We start from the raw sequence: 22,677 nt of genomic DNA, 5'->3' as shown, positions 1-22,677 counted from the left end.
TTTTTATTTTAATTATATTAAGCACTTTGAAATGCGTTGCTGCTGAAATGTGCTATACAAATAAAATTTGATTGATTGAGGTATTTCTTACAACATGCAAAGGTTGATTAACTTCTTAGTAATCATGATTTACTGCAACTGCCAGTTTCTCTGTCCCAGCATGAAATTCATTTTTTTGCCAACACTCATTGGTTTAACAGGTACGGTGGACCAACGCCTATTTGCAGTTCAGTATTCACAGATTTATCTGTGGAGCATAGCTCTAAATTATTCTTGGATCATTTTGTAGGCCACATGTAATGTTTTCGAAAGAAAATGCAAGTTGGGAAGCTGAAATACCTTGGCACAATCATACCTCATACGCAGTTAGCTGGTGTTTGCAAGATAGCCGATCCACGTTTCCATCCATTTTTCTTAGTGCTGATTGGCTGTACCACCCAAGAGTGAAGATAAGGAAAGCTCTTAATGTTAGCTTCTGTAGTAGTGTGGTAGTTTAATGCATATTAAAGTGTATTTGTTGTTTTAACTGTTAAAATATGTGGTTTCAGAGGAGGGTCTCAATTATTTACGGATTCCGCCTAATTGCGGATGTTTATGGCCCATAACTTCAGTTATTGTATTTCTGAATGGGCGTCCATTCTACTTAAAACAAAGGGAAAGTCTGAGGAACTCATTAAAGATCTAAAATGAAATTTGGATACATAAATTGGACAAACACTTTTGAGCTATTTTTAACCAAAGACTGCTTCCAATTCGGTGTCATTATCCACAATAAACCAAGCATTACAACGCCACAGATTGAAACGGTGTTGACCAAGAAAGAAGCAACTGCTCTAAAATCAACTCCTTCTAGTTCAACTAAAATCTTAAGTTGTCCTACGTGGAGACTCTAAATTCATAACGGAGAAAAATAATACGGGTTAGATGAGACAATTTTGATCTGTTTAGCCTCGGTGACGGGAACGATGTCAAAGGTGACTGGTTGAAACTCATTCCGGATGGATACTTCCCGATTTGGGGCTGTTTTGCAGCTGGTGCATTGCTGTTGATAGAAAATGGATGGCAATTTATTTTTCCATTCAGAGTAACAGCAAAAGCTTTCTTATTGTCTAAAAATGCACGTTGTTGAGGTGCATCTTCCCCACTAATTTCAAACAGTGAAATCGACATTTTGTACCTTTTTTAAGTTTGTTTAAGTTTTTTTTCACACGTTTTTTGTGCTGGGTCAAATAAATAATTAAAAGATCTAAATATTTGTTATTTTTGCCCCAGGCATCTTGTTTCTCTGTAGCTTTTTTTTACACGGTCACTTTGACCTTTTTACCTCAGGTTAGGTGGCTGTGCCATTGAAAAGCAAAGTTTGACTCATCATGTTGTAGCAAAGTCAACACCAGGCCTTCGTTGGCTAAAAATCAATTCAGATTACTTCAGTGTGAGAAATAACATTTCATTTCAATAAACATTCATATTCAATTAAAAGGTACAATCAGCTGTAGATTGTTCTAGCAGTTATTACTACAGACAGATGTTTCTCCTGACCCTTGTTCCTGCTTATCTGTGTTTCGTTTCATTTTATTTCCTCCCTTGGTGTAGGCGTCTTTAGAGAAACAGGGTGGGGAGGGGCGATGGCAGACATTCTGACTTCAGATAGAGGCCAGGTCAATCATTTATGGGGGCAGTCAGGTGGTTCAGCCTCACAGGAGCGTGGTGAGGGACCACGCTTTGCCTCGTTTTATGATTTTCAGTAAAACCCGTCACACTGATGACATGAGGTCACCACAAAGGCGTGGAAAAGAAACCAAAAGACGTTGCTTTAATTTAGCTCAGAGTGACTCAGACATACTTAAACTCACCAGTCTGCCACTTAGGTGTAAATGATTTTTTTTTTTTGTTTTTCTACACTTTTTCTCTGTAAAAGTATGTGCTTTGTATTTCTGAAAGAAAATGATATACATTATTTAGTCTACGGAGCTTCTGTGTGCACTCCTGCTCGACTCTTAGATGCATGCTTCAGGCCATTCTCATCGCCTCCATCTGCCTTAAAGTTTTTATTTGCGTCTCCATATTTTTGAGTTTTCACACCCCTGTGCACTTGTCGAGAAATGTCTCCCCCTTTTGTTTTGTCCTACTACTTTTTGGTTTTGCCTCCCCCTTTCCCCTCTTCCGCTCCCCCTTTTTTTGCATTGTTAACATGTTTTGTTTTCTTTCTTTCCATTCTGTTTCCTTTCTGCCATTCAGTACCTACAGATGAAATGGCCCCTTCTAGATGTTCAACCAGGAGGTCTTCAGAGTAGACAAGCACTTAAAGATGCCAGGTCCCCGTCACCTGCACACATTGTCGTAAGTAAATCCTCCGCTCGGTCCTTTTTCACCATCTAAGAAAAAGCTTCCCCCTCCCTCCTTCTTCGTCTGTTTTTGACTGGACACTTGTGTTTGTTTCGCCTAAATCACAGCCACTAACACACCCAAGCCACACTAATTCTCCTAAAAGTGCACATGTGGACACTGAAAGGCTTTGTGGTTGTGGACTGGTTGATCACGAGGTGAGTTGCAGCGGCGGAGACTCCGTGGCGGACGCACCTGTTGTTCTTTGAACCAGCCATGTCGTCTGTAATCTCTTGGAATGATAACTCTCGGGTCAGGATTGCAATTAGCTGGATTTTTATGGACAATTGATTGCGGTTTAATAGGAATAAACAAATGCTGGGCTGCTAAACACTTGTCTGTGAGGGAAGCGGGGGCGTTGCTTTGCTCCATCATCGATCACGCTGTGCATGGCATTGGAGGGTTGCCCTGACGATACATGCAAATAACAGCATGTACCTCAGGCATGTCGATATCTGCCAACTCTAAAATCGGCAGCTTAGTTTAAGGCTGAAAGTTTACAAGAGGTCGGTAGAAAAGTTTCAACGTAAGGAGGGCATACGTTTGTGGTCACGTGGTTGGCGAGAGCGAGGAAAATCAATACGTGTGGGGATAGAGAAGTGGATCTGATGTGACCATTAATGCCTCGGAGCAATTTTTTGTGTGTGTTATTTTGTTTTTGTGTAAGAAAATGAAAATTTCCACGGCACAGAACTTGTCAAAGCGCCCCAGATGCGGTAACCCGTGACCCTTTCTTCGTCCAGCGTGCCGTTGATTTGTCGTTACTGCTCTGGAGCTGCATGCTGGAGGATGTGGTGGTTTTTTATCGCACAGATTACACTATTGAGACACGCTGTCCCCTCTGAGTCACATTTGACATTCGATCATTACAGCTTCTTTTATGGGCTGTTATAAATTCCTTCTCGAAAAGCCGGCAAAGCGAGGCCTCTGTTGGTATTTCGCCTGCTATTTAAGGAAGCACGTCTTAAAATAGGGAAACGACGCGTACTTGAAACAGAAATGTTGTCAAAAGTTGTGTTTAAAGATGAGAAGGAGATGGCGATGACAGTGTTATTCAAGGAGAAGGAAGAGGAACTCAGAAAAAGCGTCTTGTTATTCTTCTCTGTGTTGTTGCTGGTGGTTTTATACCTTTTACCCTTGTTATTTCTGGAGATGTTCGGAAAAAACCCCCACCCACAAAAGTCCCAGCTCACATGATGATGTCATTAAATCTGTTTTATACCATTGCTCTGACTTTTAGGATATGTGATGTGTTCATTTCATCCTCATTCTGCTTTCAAAAAATTAGTGCAGCCATATTTATAATGAGCTTATATGCGCAGAAAGTTTCAGGAAGGAAATTTCTGGTTATCTTTCTGTGGATTCAGATCTTTCCCTTTAATGGTAAGAAAACTTCCTTGGTGGTAATTTTGAAACCAACAGATAACACACAAACCCCAAGGTCACTGCTAAAGAAGATAGCTTTTCTGGATGTTGCATCCAAGCGCATTAATGGAAAGTTGAGTGGAAGGAAAAACTGCTTGATGTTAAATTGGCATCTTTTCTTCTTCTCTTCAGTAGAAACTCTTCTGTTTGGCCTTACTACCAAACAGACATAAACAAATCAAAAGCAGTGAAACAGATAACCCTGAATAAATAATGACACTGATCAATACCAAAAAAAAAAAAAACTATTGTAATGTCTGCACTCCTATTACCCACTTCTGTGCGATGCGTTTGATGCGCAGGCTGGTTAAGATCAGAGGCGTTGCCGCTGCGCTGTACAGGCGGCGCGCAACTGCCTGTTAGTAGAAGTGATGAAACCGAATGTGAAATGCTGCCCGTATTGTTGGCGGCTCCTCCCGAGCTGCTCCAGCATCCACCTCTGGCTGAGGCGAGAAGTGGGGTTCAATGTTTCCCTCGTTTGCATCATGCATGCTGTCGTACATATAGAAAAGGAAAGATTAGCTGCAGGACAGCTGCCGTGAATCGTAATGACAACCTCATGTTGAATCCTGCAGGTGTCACTCAAAAAAAAAAAAAAAGTCTCACTGTTCGGGGTGCATGATGCTCTTATCTGTGAATTTGGCCACCAACAGTAGCTTCATTTTGTTTGCGAATGCAGCGAATCGTTCAGGTGCCTTGACCTCCGTCTGCCTGAAGCATGAGCAGCTGCACAGGTGGTGATAAGACAGTTGGAACATTAATAAACAGAAGCGAAGGCGGACGTGGACGTAGAGGAGGAGCAAATGTGAAGTCAGATGTTTTCATTTCTGTGTGGAAAGCTCAGTTTTGGGAACGATGGAGGATCAGCTGAGGGAGAGAGAGAGAGAGAGAGGAGGAAGTGACCTCATCATGGCTGTTCTCCCCGAGGGCACGCTGGATGCCCCGGCTTGCCGTGCCCCTCAGAGGAGGCCGAGCTGGATCCTTTTTGAAGTGCGCGACCGCCCTGCAGGCAGCCTTAAGACCTGCCGCTGCTGAACTTTTGTGCCATTGGCTGAAAATCATTCAATATTTTATCCACCTACTGATGTGCAGGTTTGGAGGGTGAGCCCGCAAAACAATTTTTGTGCGTCATGCAGCTCCTACGGGGAAAGATCAACAGTGCTGAGTATTTATTCATGCGTTGACACGACACTGTACACCAGTAAACCCTTTTTAGATGCGTTTGAAACATAAATTAGGCCGATAAATGTTGAAAACGGCACCAGCTTTTCATATTTAGTCCAAAGGAAAGCTTAATAATTCACAAAAGTATTCATACTCCTTAATAGTTTTCACATTTTCTCTCATTTTTACCAAACACTTGATTTAATGTGATAGAAACAACACAGAGTGGAGCATAGCTGTGAAAACAAATGGAAGTGATATTTTCACTTTACTCCGATACCCCTAAAGAGAGGGGGACTGATTGCACCAAGTATTAAATAATCCTCACCTGTATCTAATTTAATTAATATAAATGCAGCTGTTCTTTTATATCCTCTGAGGTTTAGTTCTTTTAAAAAAATATAACGCTGGACTCAATCCACATTGTGAAATCTGAAAAGTGTGGCATACATTTGTTGTACGTATTTTATAGAACCACCTTCTGGTGCAGTTAGTCTTTTGGGGTGTGTCTGTTTTGGGCTGTGAAGTAGCTGGTTGCTTAAGGTTAGGCTATCTCTGCAAAAGACGATGCTGCCACCACCATCTGCTACTATTTCCAACAATGGTTCATCTTGCCAGATTTGTGGAGAGTATAAATAACAAATGTCATTGTGGTGTTTTTTGGGGAAAATACTGATAATGATCCTGTGCGGATTGTGGGTATGTTTAGCTGAAGTAAAGAATAATGCCAGAGTTGTGGTCATTTGAAAGAGTAGGGAAATATACTTTGTATGATATAATATTGGCAGTATTTCTACCGGCGTTGGCCTGAATTTTACTTTTGGAGCATCCACGGCTCAATGAGAGGATCCAAGATTAGGATATTGTTCTAGAATCTAATTCTGCTTCTCAACAACTTCATCCCTGAACCTACTTGATGTGTTCATGGTGTTCATGATGCCGTTTCTCTACAGGGCGTCTGCGCATCCTTAAAAACTAAAATTAAGAGCTTGAAGTGTCTTAAATTTATTTTAAAAACGTATGTTGACCTTAAATACATTTATCACGGGTATTACATTTTATCAGACATTTTCTGTGGCTTGATGTGGTTGAAGCTATTGATAGTAGCTAGCTACCTCTTTTTTGCGCCAAATTTATCTCCATTTGGCTGGACAATGTTCACTTTCGCCACTGTTGCCGTGCCATACGGGACTTGGTGCAAAATAAAAATAAATGTTTTGTTAAGTTTGGCACTGTCAGGGTTAAGGCTGTAGAGAAGAGCCGCTGCCAAGGGCCACAAACACATCCCAGAAATTTCTGTTTTTGCTTTGCTTGATTGTGTTACAGCAGGATCTCTCAAACATCTCGTGCATTTATATATTTTTTTTGTCTTAAATTTCATTCAAGAGGGCATTAAAAAAGGTCTTTAAAAGTCTTAAATTTGGTTTGCTGAGACATGCAGACACCATGCTGTAATAAACCTGTGAGGCCAGAAACAAAACAGCTAGATTTATGCAGACAGAAAGGCCTGAAGACAAAGGCATGTAATGCTGTTCTATCACATGAAATCATAATAAAGGACATTATTCTGCAGTTCAGAATGCGGAAAAGTCCAAGACGGTGTGAATACTTTTGCAGGGAGGTGAGTCTGTATAGCATGAACTCAGTGAGACAATGAGCCAAATCAGAGTGTTTAGTAAATCTACCAACTTGGGCTGCGTGTGTTGATATCATCAACAATAACACAGCGGCAGCCTCAGCAGGAGTCCAGGCTTGTGTTGGTGATGTCATGTGACTGGGGGGCAGGAGGGTGGAGGTGGAGGTGGAGGTGAAGGAGGATCTCGTCTCAGTCATGTGATCAAAGTTGGTTTGAATTTTTAGATCCTGTCTTAGCTTAAAGAAAAGGTATGAAAGCAACTTAATTCGTATCTTAAGCTTTGAGAGGGAAAGACATCCCCTGCTTTAAGAGGATACACACTGATTTCTCTCTCTCCTACACACACACGCGCGCGCGCACACACACGCACAGCCTTGGAGTCTAGAGTCTAGCCCTGGCCAAACAATGTCTCCATTGTTTTGTGGGCTTTCACTGGCAGCAGGGGACGGCTGGAGTGTTAACCATTTCCCAACTGCACCTTACTGTGTGTGTCATTGTGTGCGTGTGTGTCAGAGGTAGTGAAGCATAGGCTTTGGAGGGATGAAGAGAGAGAGGGAGAGAGGGAGGGCATTTGCTCGAAGGGTATCGTAATTAGTATGGAGGAAGTGATGGAATCCGTTCGTTTTTACGGTGTGCCGGACCTCCCGCCTGAGCCTCGACAACCTTCACTTTATTTCCATTCAGACAAACCTGTTTTCCTGAGGAATGCGTGCACACTGCAAAAACACAAAATCTTACCAAGTGTTTTTGGTCTTGTGTGTGTCTCCTTCCAAGTATACTAACTTACAAGTAACTTTTCAGCAAGATAAAGGAGCTTGTTTTATGTAAATGATTCCTTCCTCTAGTAGATCATTTCACTTGGGGAAATGATGGGAAAAATGTCTTGTTAATTGTAAAGTAATATAACAGTGGAAATACTTCTTTTCTAAATTACTGTTAAGGTATTATTTACTTAAAACAAGCTTCTATATCTTGCTAAAAAGTCACTTATAAGCTAGTTTTTTCTCAAGCGAAATAAGATATTTGCACAGGAAACAAGACAAGAAATCCTTGGTGAGATTTTGTGTTTTCTTGCAGTGCAGGAGAGAGAGGCTGAAAAACAGAGCAGCGTCCTGGTTAAACATTCAGAATAGACTCATCACAATGACTGTGGATTCCTGTAGCGGGTCAAAGAACTCCGACTCTGGGAGGGGAAAAAAAAGGAAAAAAAACAGGCAGGATCACATTCACCTTCTGGGACCACTTCTCTATCCATCCTTGAGTAGCAGGGGATGAAAAGGGGGGCTTCCTGTGGTCTGAATACCCCATACACCTGGGCTGGCCAGACAATTGCAAGGGACTCTGGGAGGCCCAGCCTTCGCTGTTGTTAATGAGCGACCCCCATGGTCAACAGGCGCCACCCACGCACCGTCCCGACTCCGCCGTCTTTACCTTAGAGGCTCTTTCTGTCCCTAACTTCGGCTGACCTTTTAGCTGTTCTTTCCTGCTGCATTTTAAGCCTTCGTCCAAATAACCACCTCCCTCCTTTTTTGTCTTCTGTTTGTGCATGCATCCCTCCATCCATCCCCTGCTGCACAAGAAGCCTCACATCCCACGCATTTATTTACGGTTGTCTCCAATTTTGAAACCAGAAATACTCTTAGCATGCAGGATTACGTGATGATAGAGGTTTTTTTTTGTGTGTGTGCGCATTTTATATAACATTTTTATTCTTATCGACCATTTTGTTTTGGCGTTGTTGCCTCCTCCGGCTTCGGGCGCTTGTTGGAGAGGGCCACGCTTGCGTCATCGGCCTGGACGAGACGTGCCGTCAGCCCCGGGAACCGTGACAATGAGAATGAGAGCACCTCGGTCATTGTATCTGTCCAGTAGTCTGGATAGCGGCTCGTTCCCACAGACAATCCGCTCAGTGTTGGCTCACTTTGCAGCAATCCCACAACAACCGACTGCAGATTGTTTTTTTTTTCTTCTCCTTTGACTTTAAAGAGCATCTTAGGATATTCTAAAATGCTCGACAGATAGTATCCGTACTGTTTATATTTTTTACATTTTGTCGCCAACCCATTTACTGTATATGACAGAACAGACCAAAGTGTTGCATTATGGTGAATGGGAGGAAAATAATGTGTTCCCACTTTGTTTACAAATAAGAATTGGAAAAATGTGGCATGCATGTGTTTTAAGATAGCTCTAGGGTTCAGTTGAAGTAAACTCTGGTGCTGTTCGAATGTATATATTGCCAAGCGGACTGGAAACTACTCAAAAAGCAGAAAGTTAACAATAACGCAGGGCATTCTGGGTAAATACAACCAAAACAAATGGCAAGTCTAGGATTAGCGGGAAAAATGGCTCATCTGCCAAAGAGAAAAGACAAATTGCTAATATCTGATGGTGCTCCTTAGTTGTCTACCAGATTATCAGGTGTGAAAACGCCCTTTTTTAGGCTTCAGAGATAAAGATTTACTTCAACTGCATCTCCGACTGCCCAACCAAGAAAGACTTGGGGTCTGTTTTGGTCGAAAGTGCGTGGCAAGTTGACCGCAGGTCCTGTTCTGAGACAGGAAGTGAGACAAACTAAAACCTATTGCTAGCCTAAAGAGCAGTGAACTTGCCCCTGATAGGAGCTCAGAAATACAAAAAAAAGGAAAAAGTGATCTTGCTTGAGCAACTTTTAATTCCGGTGGGATTTCCGGAACATACCTGAATGCTCAATCTCACGAGTCCGGTGGTCCTGTGATGGACAGTCGAGTCGGAGTCCGTATGTCTGGGAAAAATCGGATCGTAGCGCGAAGAGCCGGACGCAAGCCTTGTGTGTTAGCCTGTAGTTTCTCCATGCCATGTCCCAAAGTTAATTTGTGTGAGGAGTTGTAGTTTTATTGTTGTTGTTTCTCCTTGCTGACTGCTAAATAACCCCCCATGAACTTAAGCTAACCCTTGCTGAGGGGAGGGCATGTGGGAGTCTGTGTTGGACACACTTTAACGGCATAATGGATATTTGCTCGCTTGCGCGCGCTGCGCCAGTAAACTGCAGTGTTTACTGACTAGCTTTTATGAGGAGCTATCTCGCTGGCCTGAGGGTCAACACGAGTAGAAGGAAAACCCAGTGATCTGAGTGCACAGTAGCTGTTGGGTACCAGAGCCCTTCAGTAAACTAAAAAGCCCCGTTGCTTCCCTTTGCATGTTGTTTGACTTTCACTAGTTTATCCCTTCTTTTGTTTTCAGTCTCAACCTTCTTTTCCTCCTCTTCTGTCCCCTGTCATTTGTTTGTAATTTCATCTTTTGCTTTTAGCTACAGGACAGTTAAAGCTCAGATATCCCTCTGCTAAATTGAAATATCTATTTCTTTTATGCATGTTCTGAATTGGTATGTGAAAAGTCATCATGCAATTGGGATTAAAGAAGCTCTGACATTATAACTTGTGCCACTGAGGCAGAATCTGACCAGCTAGTGCAGCTGAGGCATCCTTGTTCACAGCGAGGAGGTGAAGTGTTTAAGCAAAGCGCAGCGTTGTTTTAACAACCAGGCAACTGTAAAACCAGTTGAGAGCCAGCACACTCCCGTTTTCCCTGTGTAAAACCAGTTCTAACGGAGCCCATCGAGAGCTGAGCCAGCATGGGCGAGGTGGTAGCTTAAATTAGTAAAACAGCCAGGGGATGCAGCTTTTTTTTTTTTTTTCCCAATGCGAACATGTTTCTTTTTGCATAAAACCTTCTGCTGTGGTTGTATGCAGAGCTGTGTGTGTGCGCCTGTGTGTATGTGTGTTTGCGTGTGTGTGTGTGTGTGTGTGTGTGTGTGTGCGTGTGTGTGTGTGTGTGTGTGTGTGTGTGTGAGAGAGAAAGAGATTGAGAGAGAAATAAAAAGGAGAGATGGAGAGCTGATATAATTGTGTGACTTGGGAACGTCCATCTTTGCCTTTCAGGGGCCCTTCTGCTGGGAATTCCCCGGACAGTCAGATCTGAGCCTTCACCAATTTCATTTGGTGAGAGACCTTTGAATTCCAAAAATAATATGCTTTTTTTTTTTTTTTCATTTGACTGATTATGCACTCAAATTACCAACTGATTATTTATTGATTATTTAAAATGGCAAAAGTAGTGAATGAAAAAAAAAACCTTAAATCGTGATAATGACAATCATAATCATTCATTGCTGCTGATTTGCTGTTTATATGCTACTGAATGTCTGCAATGCCTTATTATGTGAAATCAGAACTCAAATGTATGATGAATGGTGCTGATAATGCATTTATTAATGTATATAACTGTATTAATGTTTTGTTGGATGTTTAGGCATTTTCTTGCTTTATTTGGCCTTTCAAAGGTATTTTTTTTACCATTTGAACTTTTCCACTTTTTGTCACATAACTTCATTGAATTTAATTGGGATTTTTTTAGACCAACACACAAAAAAGTGCGTCATAGTTTTATTTTGCCCCTTTCACTTTGATACCTTAAAATAAGAACCGGTGGAAACAATTGGACCAAATAAGACACTAAACGTGCTCAGCTGTGTGTAATTGAATCTGTTCTGAGAAGGCCTCGGTTGTTTTTCCAGAGAACATTAGTGAACAAACATCATTACGAAGGAACACAGACTGCAGAAGACTGGAGACTTGAGCGGACGATTAGCCAAAGTTGCTATGAGATGGTGTAGATCAAAGCATATACTTATGTTAGTGTGGCCCAGTCAAAGTCCAGATCTAAATCAGGTTGAAAATCTGTTTCAAGATGCTCTCTGTCCAATCTGATTGAACTTGACCTCATTGGACCCGAGAGCTGTCCTTACAGTGAACGGTGAATCTGTAAAGCCTTGACTTTTTTCCAAAAAGTTAACGATACATCCCATTGACTTTAATACACAACGTGGCCTGTCATGGTCACAAATTTCACTGGGCAATAAATTATCCCAGAAGTTATTGCAACAAACGATATTGTTGTGTTGAGAACATTTTCAAGCAATGAAATGGAAATAATGATGATGATATAATTGGTATAATGACGGGACAGTAATGCAGTAAACCCTGCCAGATATTATTAAACTTTAATTTCTAGTGAATGCTTAACACTATAAGTGGAAGACATTTTAAATCCACAAAATAAATATAAAAAAAAACAAACAAACAGCTGAAGCAATAAATAAAACAGATTCTGAAGTCTGCAAATAAAATTGTCCTTCAAAAAAGGGGCTTGTCCTTTGTCATCCGGTCTGTGGTAGAAACAGAGACATGAGAAAAACAATCATGGAAATAGTAATTATCAAGCTTATTTCATTTATCATGTGATTACTTGATTCATGCACCAGCTTTTGTTGGTCTGTCTCGTAAAATCCCAGTGGAATGCGCTGAAGTCTGTGGCTGTAATGTGACAGCAGGTGGAAAACAAACTGTTTTTGTCTTTGTTTGGTTTCTATCATGTCTTAACTGTTTCTTATTGACATCCTTTTATAGGACAAAGCTTTTTACAAAAACCTGATTTTTTTTTTTTTTTTTTTTCAAAAACGGCCCTGTATCCTCACACAAACTGGCTAACGGAGTTTTCCTCACAAAGACGCAGTAAACTGGAGTGTTTACATTCACTGGTTGAAGATTTAGAGTCCAGATAACCGTGTTGGACTCTGAATGTCCCTCTCTGGTTCCTGTTTTTCCTGCATCTATTTAAAACCCCTCAAAGTAATCAAAAAGCGGGGCCCCAAGGTAAGGTTAGCTGTTGTTTTTAGTGCCGCCGCGCTGACATGCTGAGGGACTTCAGTAAGCCTTGTTTGGATTCGCCTCAGTCAGGCACTGTGAAGCCAGAAATAGGCCGGGCATTACCAAAACCCAGAAGAGAGGAGGCTTAATCTCCTCTGAGGCCACTGCGGCCTTCTGGAGGGCTCACTGCAATTGTTTGACTAATCAATTGCTTGTTGATTATGCACACTCTCCCGGGGCCTTTGTCGCCTGTAAATAACACTAAATAAATGAAAGAAAAGCCAGTCAAGAAAGACGGTAAATCACGTTTGATAGACAGAAAAAAACAATCTTTTCCTCGTGTCGACTTGATGCCTCGGTTCCCTCCCTCCGTCTCTGCTAAAACTTGTTTGACAAGGTCTGGCAAGATCAACTTTGGGTGCGCCGGTCTGTCTTTCGGCATGTGTGTGTATGTGTATGTGTGTGTGTCTTACAAACACACCTTTGTCTGCGCCGGTGTGGACGCAGCGTCCTTGAGCCTAAGGTGTGACTCGAGTCTTGGATGACGGCTTGTCAGGGTGAAGCGAGACGATGATGTTTCCCTTTTAACAAAGAGGGCTGACCTGTGGAGGCTTTGAAAACAAACAAACAAAACAAAAAAAAAGAAAACCCATCGGTCTTAGTAAGATTTTTCTAATTGCTGTCTTGCACAAAGAACCAGGATCAAGAGTCAGATACACTGCTGATGATTAATCTTTATTCCTAGCGAACCACTCCCACCGTCGACTGTCAGAGCGTGCTCATCTCTGACAAATTCCCCCGGACGGCTTGATCTGCATTCTGCAGGGCGACAGCAGACTGTGCAGCTCGGAGGCCGTTTGCGCAGGGGAACTTGTTTTGACAGAGCTCCAGGTGCCTCATTGTTGGAGATGGCATGGTTCAACAGATTTACCAATTAGCACCGGGCCAAGGGCACGGGAAAGGGTGGGGTAAAACTGGGGGGGAGCTGCAGTGATGGAATGAAGTTTTGAGTGAGGGAGAGAGGAGGGAGGTTAGAGTATAAGGAGTAAGATGATCCTTGACCTCATTTCCCCCTCCCACACCCCTTTTTCTTCCCAGCTGTAGCATGTAAAGGGATGAGGGGGTGGGAGGTTGAGGTGGAGCCACAAAGAGGAGGGGAATTACGTAGCAGAAGGAGGAGATTCCAGCTGGAAGTTGCGGAGCGAATTTAAAATCCTGCTGTTTGTCAAAGCCGTTTTTTTTTTTTTTTTCTGTCCCGTTCGAGTGACTAACCCTCCCTGTTACTCATCAGAAAAAATCTGCCTTTTTTTTTTTTTTTCCAGGAAGTTCGGGAGGGAACAGGTTGAACTGATTCTCCAGCTGTGCTCCGAGGGTTTTAGGGAGTTTCTGGCTGCAGATTCGTACATTGGTGTTCCGCGTGTTTCGGGCCGTAGATGCATTGAATCCAGTCTGCTTTATTGAGTCAAACAAAGGATTTCAAATTAGTTCACAGGTCCGTGTTTGCTGTTGAACAGCTTTCACTGCGAATAAGAGAAGTTTGCAGCCACTGTTTGAAATAAGCAATAGGAAATAACACAAGAAGGATGACCTTCAGTAAAAATTCTAAACAAAAATGTAGAACATGATAGAACTTTATTTTTATTCATAAGAGAAAAACTGTTATTTATACTGTTGCAAACAGTATAGTTTACAAAATATAATCCAAACATTTATTTATTTTAATTTTAATATAGACTTAATTAAAAATATGTTGCATGCAGCTGATATTTGCTGCTTAGTTAGTAGGGCTATCTGCTCTGGCCGCCACCCAGCAATCAGCTACTTAATGTCAACATCCATAGCTCTCCATCTGTAGACTTCAGATGGCTTTAATTAAATGCTGACTGGAAATCAGTGTTTTTCTTTCAGGTGGGTGAAAAGTTGAACAGCCTTCCTCAGCCAGCTGACCTGCAGGGTGCAGCACAATGTGGCAGACCGAATCTGACATCTCAGTAAAAGGAGATGTCAGAGGGAAAATCTTCTTTATACCTTAATGCCAAATATCAGTTTGTGAGTAGCTGGTAGCAGTTAGGCCCTTTAATAATTTAGCATATCCTTCCAGGAAATCTGGAAACTTGAAGCGCATTATTAAACACTTTAACTGTCCCGATTTAGTATTCAATTTAAGTAAAACTATCTTTTAATAATCAATTTAAGAAACACTTCCCAGCTTTCTTGGCAAAACTCGCCTTATCTCCTGCGTGGGAAATGCCAAGTCTTGACCTGAACATTTTAAATTGGAAGTATAAAGTCTGTTCCTTCCTGCTTTCCTTCTTCCCTCCCTATCTTCCTTTAACAAGCACATGGGACCCTGGAGATTTGACTTTGGAAAAGTATGGAATTTGGCAACTATAAATGTTCCAGACCCCTAAAAATTATTCCCGACTAACCTTTCCCATGCACTACGTTATTAGTCAGTTAAACGACTCACATGAAGCCCAGGCCAGACAAGTAGCAGACCTCTTCCTTTGCAAGTTTCAGATCCGTGCGCTTCTTCGTGGCTACCTCTGACTGAAGCCTTTGGAAAAGCGTCTGTTTTTTGCATACGGACAAGCTGCTTGTGATTGAGAGTGACGGAGACAGCTTTTTGGAACTGGAAGAGCACGCTGGGACTACAGCGGGGTAAAAAGATGGGAGGGAAAACACGGAGCCCCGCCAAAATTCCCCAAAGGACAATTTACTGTTATGGATGGATACGCCGTCGCAGTCAAATTTCTGCTCTACAGACCGGACCGGGAAGGGAGAGGAATGCTGAGTGATTCCAGAGAGCACTTAAGCCGCCTCGAATTCAGGTTTTCTGTCCCCACCAGCCTGATGATAAGACAGGGTCTTTTCTTTGGAGTTTGTGGGGGTAAACATGGGGTGTCTGCTTTCTGAGTCGTTAAGCGCCGTCCTTGTGTATTCCAAACAGTTTGTCGGTTTGGAGAAGTCGGGAACGGCTGCAGCTTCCCGGTTTATTTGATTTCCCTCTTTAGTATATAAGCAAAGACTTTTCTGAACTTTACCTGGATTTGGTTGACTGTGTTTTTGACGTTTGTGTTGTCGTCTCAGTAGTCTGTGCAGTCCAGAGTGCTTGGACTGTTTCTTATTTCAAGTGTTGGTCCAAGAAAGGAATTGGATATGATCCTTGTTTTCTAACCCAGACAGTTTCTTGGAGCGACTTTCCCCTCCTCCTGTTTTGTTTTTTGGGACACTTCCTTGACTTTTCTCGCGTACCACTGCAGGTGCACACATGCCTCAGTGTTATTGTTAAGCCGGCTTTTTTATAAATACAAGGCATTGCAAAAGAATCTGTTAGCATCAATCTTCAAGTCTTGCTACAGATTCTCAATTGGATTTAGGTCAAGAAGACTTTGACTGGACCACCCCAACACATGATTGTTGCAGCCATTGCAGCTCTGACTCGGTTTGAGGTCGGAGCCTTGCTGGACGGTGAACCTCCAACCGTGTCTCAGGTTTTTTCTTTTCCTTCTTCTCATTTAGAAATTATGATCACTGGAAAACCATGTTGAATTTTTTTGTTTCCCTCACATCATACAGCTGTAATTTGTCTGAAAGTTCTTCACCACCATGTTCTTTGGTCTTAGTGATGATCTCTAGGAAAACCTTCACAGACCTACTGTTTTTAAATAATACACTTTTTGAGATGGATGGCGGGCTGCACAGTGGCGCAGTTGGTAGAGCTGTTGCCTTGCAGCAAGAAGGTTCTGGGTTCGATTCCTGGCCCGGGTTTTTCTGCATGTAGTTTGCATGTTCTTCCTGTGCATGTGTGGGTTTTCTCCGGGTACTCCGGTTTCCTCCCACAGTCCAAAATCATGACTGTCAGGTTAATTGGCCTCTCCAAATTGCCCCTACGTGTGTGTGTGGTTGTTTGTCCTGTCTGTCTCTGTGTTGCCCTGCGACAGACTGGCGACCTGTCCAGGGTGAACCTTCCTCTCGCCCGGAACGTTAGCTGGAGATGGGCACCAGCAACCCTCCCGACCCCACTAAGGGACAAGGGTGTAAAGAAAATGGATGGATGGAGATGGATGGCTGGACTGGACTGGATTTTACTAAAGGGTGTAAGTGTAAAGGGGCTGAAGGGGCAAATTCAGTTTTAGATTTTTATAAGCAATGTATTGAATAGGGACAGAAAAGTGGAATCAGTCATGAAACAAAACAAGGAAAAGCACGACTGTAGAGATGAAGGTTCATGCTGGAGAATGGCTCAGCAGTGACAGCATATGAGCCTAGAAAAGTCTAAATTTGTCAGAGCACTGTGTTTTTTTTCTTAACTTCCCTCATCAGCAAAATGTGCCATAGACGCCCGCATCTACGGCCACGCATCGCCTGGGAAATCTGCCGCCAAGAAAGGGAATAAACAAGCCTGTCATCAAACTTCGGGGGATAAGGAATCCTGAATGCAGCACGACTGTCACAAAGCAGCTTCCATTTCATGCATTATTAACATTACCTAAACACATTATTTGTGTATTTTATTCATTCATTTGTCTTGTTAACATCCTCCTGGAGTGAGATAAACAGCACGGCCAGACCGGCTGCGTGACAGCCGCTTGTGAGATTTGAAGAAAAGAAGAGAGACAGCGGCGGGATTCTGTGGACGCCGCACTTCCTCCTCCTCCTCTCCGGCTCATTAAACGACGGCCAGGCGATGAATCGGCGCGCGCACTTTATCGACCCAGCCGATAAAGTTTTTTTTTGAAGGGGAATGGCGTCGCCTTTCCATCTGAAACATGCCCCGTTTCTCCATAACAAGGCGCCCTGTCTTACATCCACACACTTTCCTCTTACTTATTTAGTTAGTGCAGACAGAAGCAGCTCCTAAGTATGAGGCTTGTCCGCAGAATTTTGGCAGCTTTTGTTGTGTTTTCTCCTACGCCATTCCTTTTTTTTTTTTTCCTGTGCAGACTTCACAAACGGATATTTTAATTGGAACTTTTTGGCGCTGTCTCCATCTTGCGATAGAGTGGCAGACGAGTGAGCGAGTGAGTGAGTGAGTGAGTGAGTGAGTGGCTGGCTGGCTGGCGAGGCCGGGGCTGGGGCTGATTGGTGTGTAGCGAGGCATGCCTAAATCAACTGGCGGCATGAATAGCTCGCTTGAGTCTCACTGGCATTCACTGGAATCCATGGCATTTTTTTTATCCTTTCTCTGGAAAAAGTGTGGAATAACCAGCAAGATAGAAGGGAGAGAGAGGGAGAGACCACCTCCCACTCTGTTGAAGCATGACTTCCCTCTTTTTTTTGTTTTGTTGGTGCAATTTACTTGCCTTGGTGCCATCTCGCGCCTCCGTCTCTTTGTGCTTTTGTCAGAAGAAAGAGGCTCACCCTTGTTGTTGCCGTGCTCCAGCCTTACATTCACTCATTCAAAAACATCAATGCCCTTATGAAGTAGTCTTGGTTTTGTCCTCCTGCAGCTAACTGACTTAAAAGAAGTTGTAAATGAAGTTATAATGAGAGCCGATAAAATCAGCTCTGTAGATAATGCGCGATCTGTGCTTTTTAAAGTGATAGTCAGCCTTCAGACTGGGCTGCAGAGTCGGTCACGATTCTTTTATGTACTTTTGTGTTTGGACGTCTTAAGTGCTTTACAAGATTACTGAAAGAGAAGCGAAGATCATTGCGTGCCTTCACGTTTACCTTGGACAAATTAAAGGAATTATGTTCAACGTTGGGGGATACAAGTGCTTAAACGCTGCTGAGTCAGCGCGTGTTTAAACCTGCAATTGTCAATAAAACAGAAAACACTTGACTCACCGTTTCCTTTCACTGCAGATTATAGAAGCAGCAGCAACCTGCGGCTGCTCTGATGGTTCTGTCTGTCCGTCCGTCCGTTTGTCCATCCATCCATCCATCCATCCATCCATCCATCCATCCATCCATCCATCCATCCATCCATCCATCCATCCATCCATCCATCCATCCATCCATCCATCCATCCATCCATCCATCCATCCATCCATCCACCCAGCCACCCAGCCAATGGTTGGTTTACCCATCCAACGATTTGTTCATTTATCATTTCATCCACCCTTCCAGTGATTGGTTTATCAGTGGATGGGTGACGGGTTTGTCACCCATCCATTGCTGGGTTGATGCATCCATCCATCCATTCAGTTTGTCTTATATCTCTAAGCTAATCTGTGTCTCATCAGAAATATCTGCATTGACTTTGTCCTGTAAAATGGGGTCTGCATTATCTGGGAGATCGTGAAATTTGGTCATGAAACACGTGAAAGTATTCCGATTCGAGGAAATGTCCACTTCCCGACTGGAGGGGATTCAGCAGCGAGTCGATTGCTAATCCGGAATGACACTTTGGACTCGACTCCCGCTCCAGAGGGAAAGCTTTGCTTCGGGCTGCAGCAGCGGCAGGAACTAATGCAGACCACATGTTGGAGCTGCGCATCTGCATAAGTTACACACCTGTTCAATCTGTGGCCGGTGTCGCTCTACTCAAACGCTGACCTCTGGTGCCAGAGGCAGAGCCGCCATGCGGGTCCGGGTCGGTTTGGAATCACTGTAATCCTGCCTGGTGTAATGTAACCGTTGTTTAAAATTAAGTGTGTGTGCAGGTGTAGCTGTATACTCAGTGAATGCACATAATTGATGGGTGGGGAGGAGGGGGGTTTGTGCAAATGTGAACGATAGCGGGCCTTTCTCCTTGGATTCTTAAGACAGTGCTGTGTAATTACCTGGCCTGCTGCCACCGAGCCCCACCGGAGCAGAGCCAGAAAGAGGAGCTTTGTCTTTGCACAACAACACACAGCAGCCCCCATCGGATCCCAGGGCCCTGAGTTTGTTCAGCTTAGAGTCAGGAGACGAAATGTTGGCTCCCGGCATGCAGGCCAAGTCGGGGGAAATTTCTGAACATTATCTGAGCGCAAAATGTAACTTTCGTCTGTCCTTTCCCGCTCATCCCAACAGAAAACTCGCACTAATACGTCTCTGTTTCTGCATTCTCAAGCACTCAAACCCCTGGCGGATAATGAGAATTGTTAACTAGTCAAGTCTGACTTATTTATACTAACCGCTGAAGTTAAATCCAGGGCCAGAGGCCAGGCGGAGTTGTGAAATACTGCACTGCTGCTCCAGATTTAAAAGCTCGTAACTGACAGACGCAGACAGAAACGTGTCCAGCCAATCAGAAGCCAGGCGTGTACGCCGAGACAGATTTACGGCTTTGGCATAAAAATACATCTAAACGTGCGTGTCACTGGCCCTGCCACCCCAGGGACCGGAGTCGAGGCAGGCGCATGCATGAAGCGCGGAGTCAGCCCGCCGCTCCACATACTTTAATTGTTTTATCGCCTCAGCCTCGATATGGGGGGGGGGACAAGCTTCTGCAAAAACTTGGCACTTCAAAGGCTTACCTCCCCAAGTCTTACAAGTTGCCTGTCTCTTCCGAGGAGCCCGGGCTTTTGGAGGGTGAGAGAAAGGGGATTGGAGAGGTGGTGTGGAATGAGTTTGATGGGCTAATTGTAGCCCCCAGTGGACGCAGGCACGCATCACAGTGGGGGTGAGTGGGTGGCTGGTAGAGCAAAGGCTGCACAGGCTGGAAAATATTCCCTGAAACTCCCTGGAATATCGAGTCCCGTCAAGAATAAACGGATGCCTTTAAATACTCCTATCGTATATCACTCCACAGTATATGGGGTTTTTTTATGCCAGGAGGCTTTATGTATGAAACAGATCTGAAAAAGGCATGCAGAGTGGCCTGCTGAAGTATCCCCACAAGTATTTGAACCTTTTTATGTTTTCTCACACATTTAAATTGGGATTTTATTATTACTGAAATGATTAATCGGATTAATCACGATGAATCGATTCTTGAAATAAACAAATTTTGTAATTTATTAATCGTTAATTGGAGTATGCAGACTCATGAAATGGCAATTTGCTGAAAAAACAACACACTCATGTCAAAAATATACAAAAACTACACACTTTAATCATTTAAAATAAAATAAAAAAGATGTTTTCTTTGAATATGTCCTACCCATAACTATTGGATCATATTCTTAAAAAAAAAAATCTCCTATTTGTACCTGTAGACAAAATTTAAATAGATAATTTTTATATATTTATTACAAAGTTAATCTAAAAAATAATAACCTGATTTGTCCTGCAGTATAATGATAAGTCAAACAGAAAGGGCTGTGATTTCCACATCTGGATGTTTGAAGATTTTTATTATTTTTTTAAATACGCAGAGGCGTTCTTTTTTCTACAAATGATCAATCATTCATTAAAGGAAAGCAGTTTTTGCAATGCAGGCAATTTTGATGTTTATTTAGTTCTTTTGTTTTTTTAATTATTGAAATTATGGACATCTTTTAAAGTTTTTCTGATATTGTATATAAAAGGATGAAAATTCTGCACATTGTTCTAGTTTTTTTATTTGATATTTAATCAATAAATCGTCATAATAATCGATTACTAAAATAATTGCTAGTTGCAGCCCTAGATTTTATGTTGCAGACATTAAAGTCTGATGCGTGGTTCTCAAAGCCCGCTACTAAACCCCCCCCCCAAAAAAGCTGAAAAGTGTGGTGTGCATTTGCATTTAGCCCCTTTTAAACTGATACAAGTAAATAAAGTCTTGTGTGTGATTTAAGCTCACACACAAGACTTTAGCTGTTTATTAGAGGATATTATTACATTGATGAAGCGAGTTAATCAGGAAAGCAGCCATATTAACTCTGGAGGTTCTGCAGCTCAGGTGGGAGAAACTTTTTAGCCTAAATGCAAACCGCTAAGTGTGACACAAATCTCTAAAGTGGTAAATAGTTCCTGATGCATTCTTCTCATCAACATTACCACTTGATTCAACAGGGTTCCAGCAGCTTTTAGGTTTTATCCTCATTATCTGCATCAAAAAAAAAAAAAAAAAAGCCAAATCGGTATCAAAAACGTTTGAGCGTTTGTGTCAGTTTTTCTGACTTCACTCACCACTGCCAGTCTGGCAGGTGTACAGCGAGCCACAGGAGTAAAACGCAGTTAAAAGCAGAGAGGCACAAGGAGATGACACCGCAGAGGAAGCAGCTCGTGTAGGGTAGGGCCTCGGCTGGGAGAAAATCAATGGGAGGGAGCACTTCCATACACGGAAACAGCACAATGGGAGGGAGAAGAGGGAGTAAAGATTTTTCTCTTTTTTTTTTCTTTTTTTTGAAACTGGAAAATGATGCATTTGTTTTACCCAGGGAGAGCAAAAAGCAAAGACGAGGGGAGAGAAAAAACACTCTTCAGAACATCTTTTGAAAAAAAAAAATCTGGTTCTTTGGTGAGGTTGAGTTGTGTGGTTAAGGTTTGTTTTATCCAACTGTGCGGAAGCGTGTGTAGCTGTCTTTCAGGTCTCTTTTTAGTCGAGGCGCAGAAAGACTACTCATGGCATGTTCAAGGGCACTCGGTGGACACGGATGCCCTGCAGGAGGCGGAATTATGAATACAACATGAGTAAACAGACACCTACATATACAGCTAAAATAGTACGCATAGTACTTGGCAAGACAACCGTCTTTTAGAAGCAATTTGAGCCGGTCCGCAGCAGCTCGGCCTTCCCCCCTTCTTCTCCTTGCGAGGGTCATTGATAAAGTCTTGCGGGAGAGAGAGAAAAAAAATCGGCTCTAATTTGCCTGATAGTGGAATAATTTGCACATTGGTGGTAATGTATTCCTCTGTGCATTCCACCAGTACAACCGTTTTAGTATTCATTTTAGTGATAAAGGATTTTTTTTTTCCTTTCCTTCCCCTACACAGCAGCTGTGAACAAAGGATACAATAGCGCACAAACTTGAAACACAATTCCGAGCCGCAGCTTTGAATGGCATTCAGGCTTCACTGCGACTGAGCGAGCCCCATTCAGCGAGAGCGCGCGGCGGTTTGAAGAGATGGTATCGAGTTGCCTGCAGATGGAGGTCAGTGTGACTGGCACAGTTGGCACCTTGGCACGGCGGCGGCGGCGGTGCTCACATTCGGGAAGGATGCGACGGCTGGCGGCGGCTGGCGTTGAGGGTGGATGGGGGTGGTGGTTGTGGTGGGGGGGTGGAGAGAGAGAGAGAGAGAGAGAGAGAGCAAAGCATTCTCCTCACTTCTTCTCCTTTTTATTTTTTATATTGTCTGCGCTTCCTGTTTTGAAAGCCATTAAGGAGCAAATTTCCTCACAGCGAGCGGGGAGATGAAAAGGGCCCGGGCTTTTGAAACGTGTCCAAGCGCAAATGTGAAAACGAGGGGGCGAATGATAGCTATCTGTAAACATCCCTGTCGAGGGGTCGACGGAAAAGGAATTGTGAGGAGAGTGGGGTTGGGGGGGGGAAATGATACATTCATTTGCGTGTTTTTTTT

The 22,677-nt window shown here is 43.0% G+C and overlaps 1 protein-coding gene across 16 annotated transcripts in view; it reads left to right on the top strand.

Annotated features, from left to right (window-relative positions):
- The window catches only part of tcf7l2 (transcription factor 7 like 2), a 107,189-nt gene that overhangs the window by 34,646 nt on the left and 49,866 nt on the right, over positions 1–22,677 (top strand). For 6 of the 16 annotated variants that reach the window (XM_081600973.1, XM_008436848.3, XM_008436845.3 and 3 more), the window contains exon 4: positions 2,239–2,340. The exons of 4 other annotated variants lie outside the window; for them this stretch is intronic. In XM_081600973.1, the coding sequence (XP_081457099.1) occupies positions 2,239–2,340 (102 nt within the window). Of the gene's footprint in view, positions 1–2,238; positions 2,341–10,530; positions 10,591–22,677 lie in introns of all 16 variants that reach the window. 6 more of the 16 variants (XM_081600977.1, XM_081600971.1, XM_081600972.1 and 3 more) reach the window with 2 other exon arrangements.

The sequence above is a fragment of the Poecilia reticulata genome, chromosome 19, assembly GCF_904066995.2.
Source record: "Poecilia reticulata chromosome 19, P_reticulata-male-v2, whole genome shotgun sequence".
Lineage (NCBI taxonomy): Eukaryota > Metazoa > Chordata > Actinopteri > Cyprinodontiformes > Poeciliidae > Poecilia > Poecilia reticulata.
This window is presented reverse-complemented; position numbering and strand designations above follow the sequence as displayed.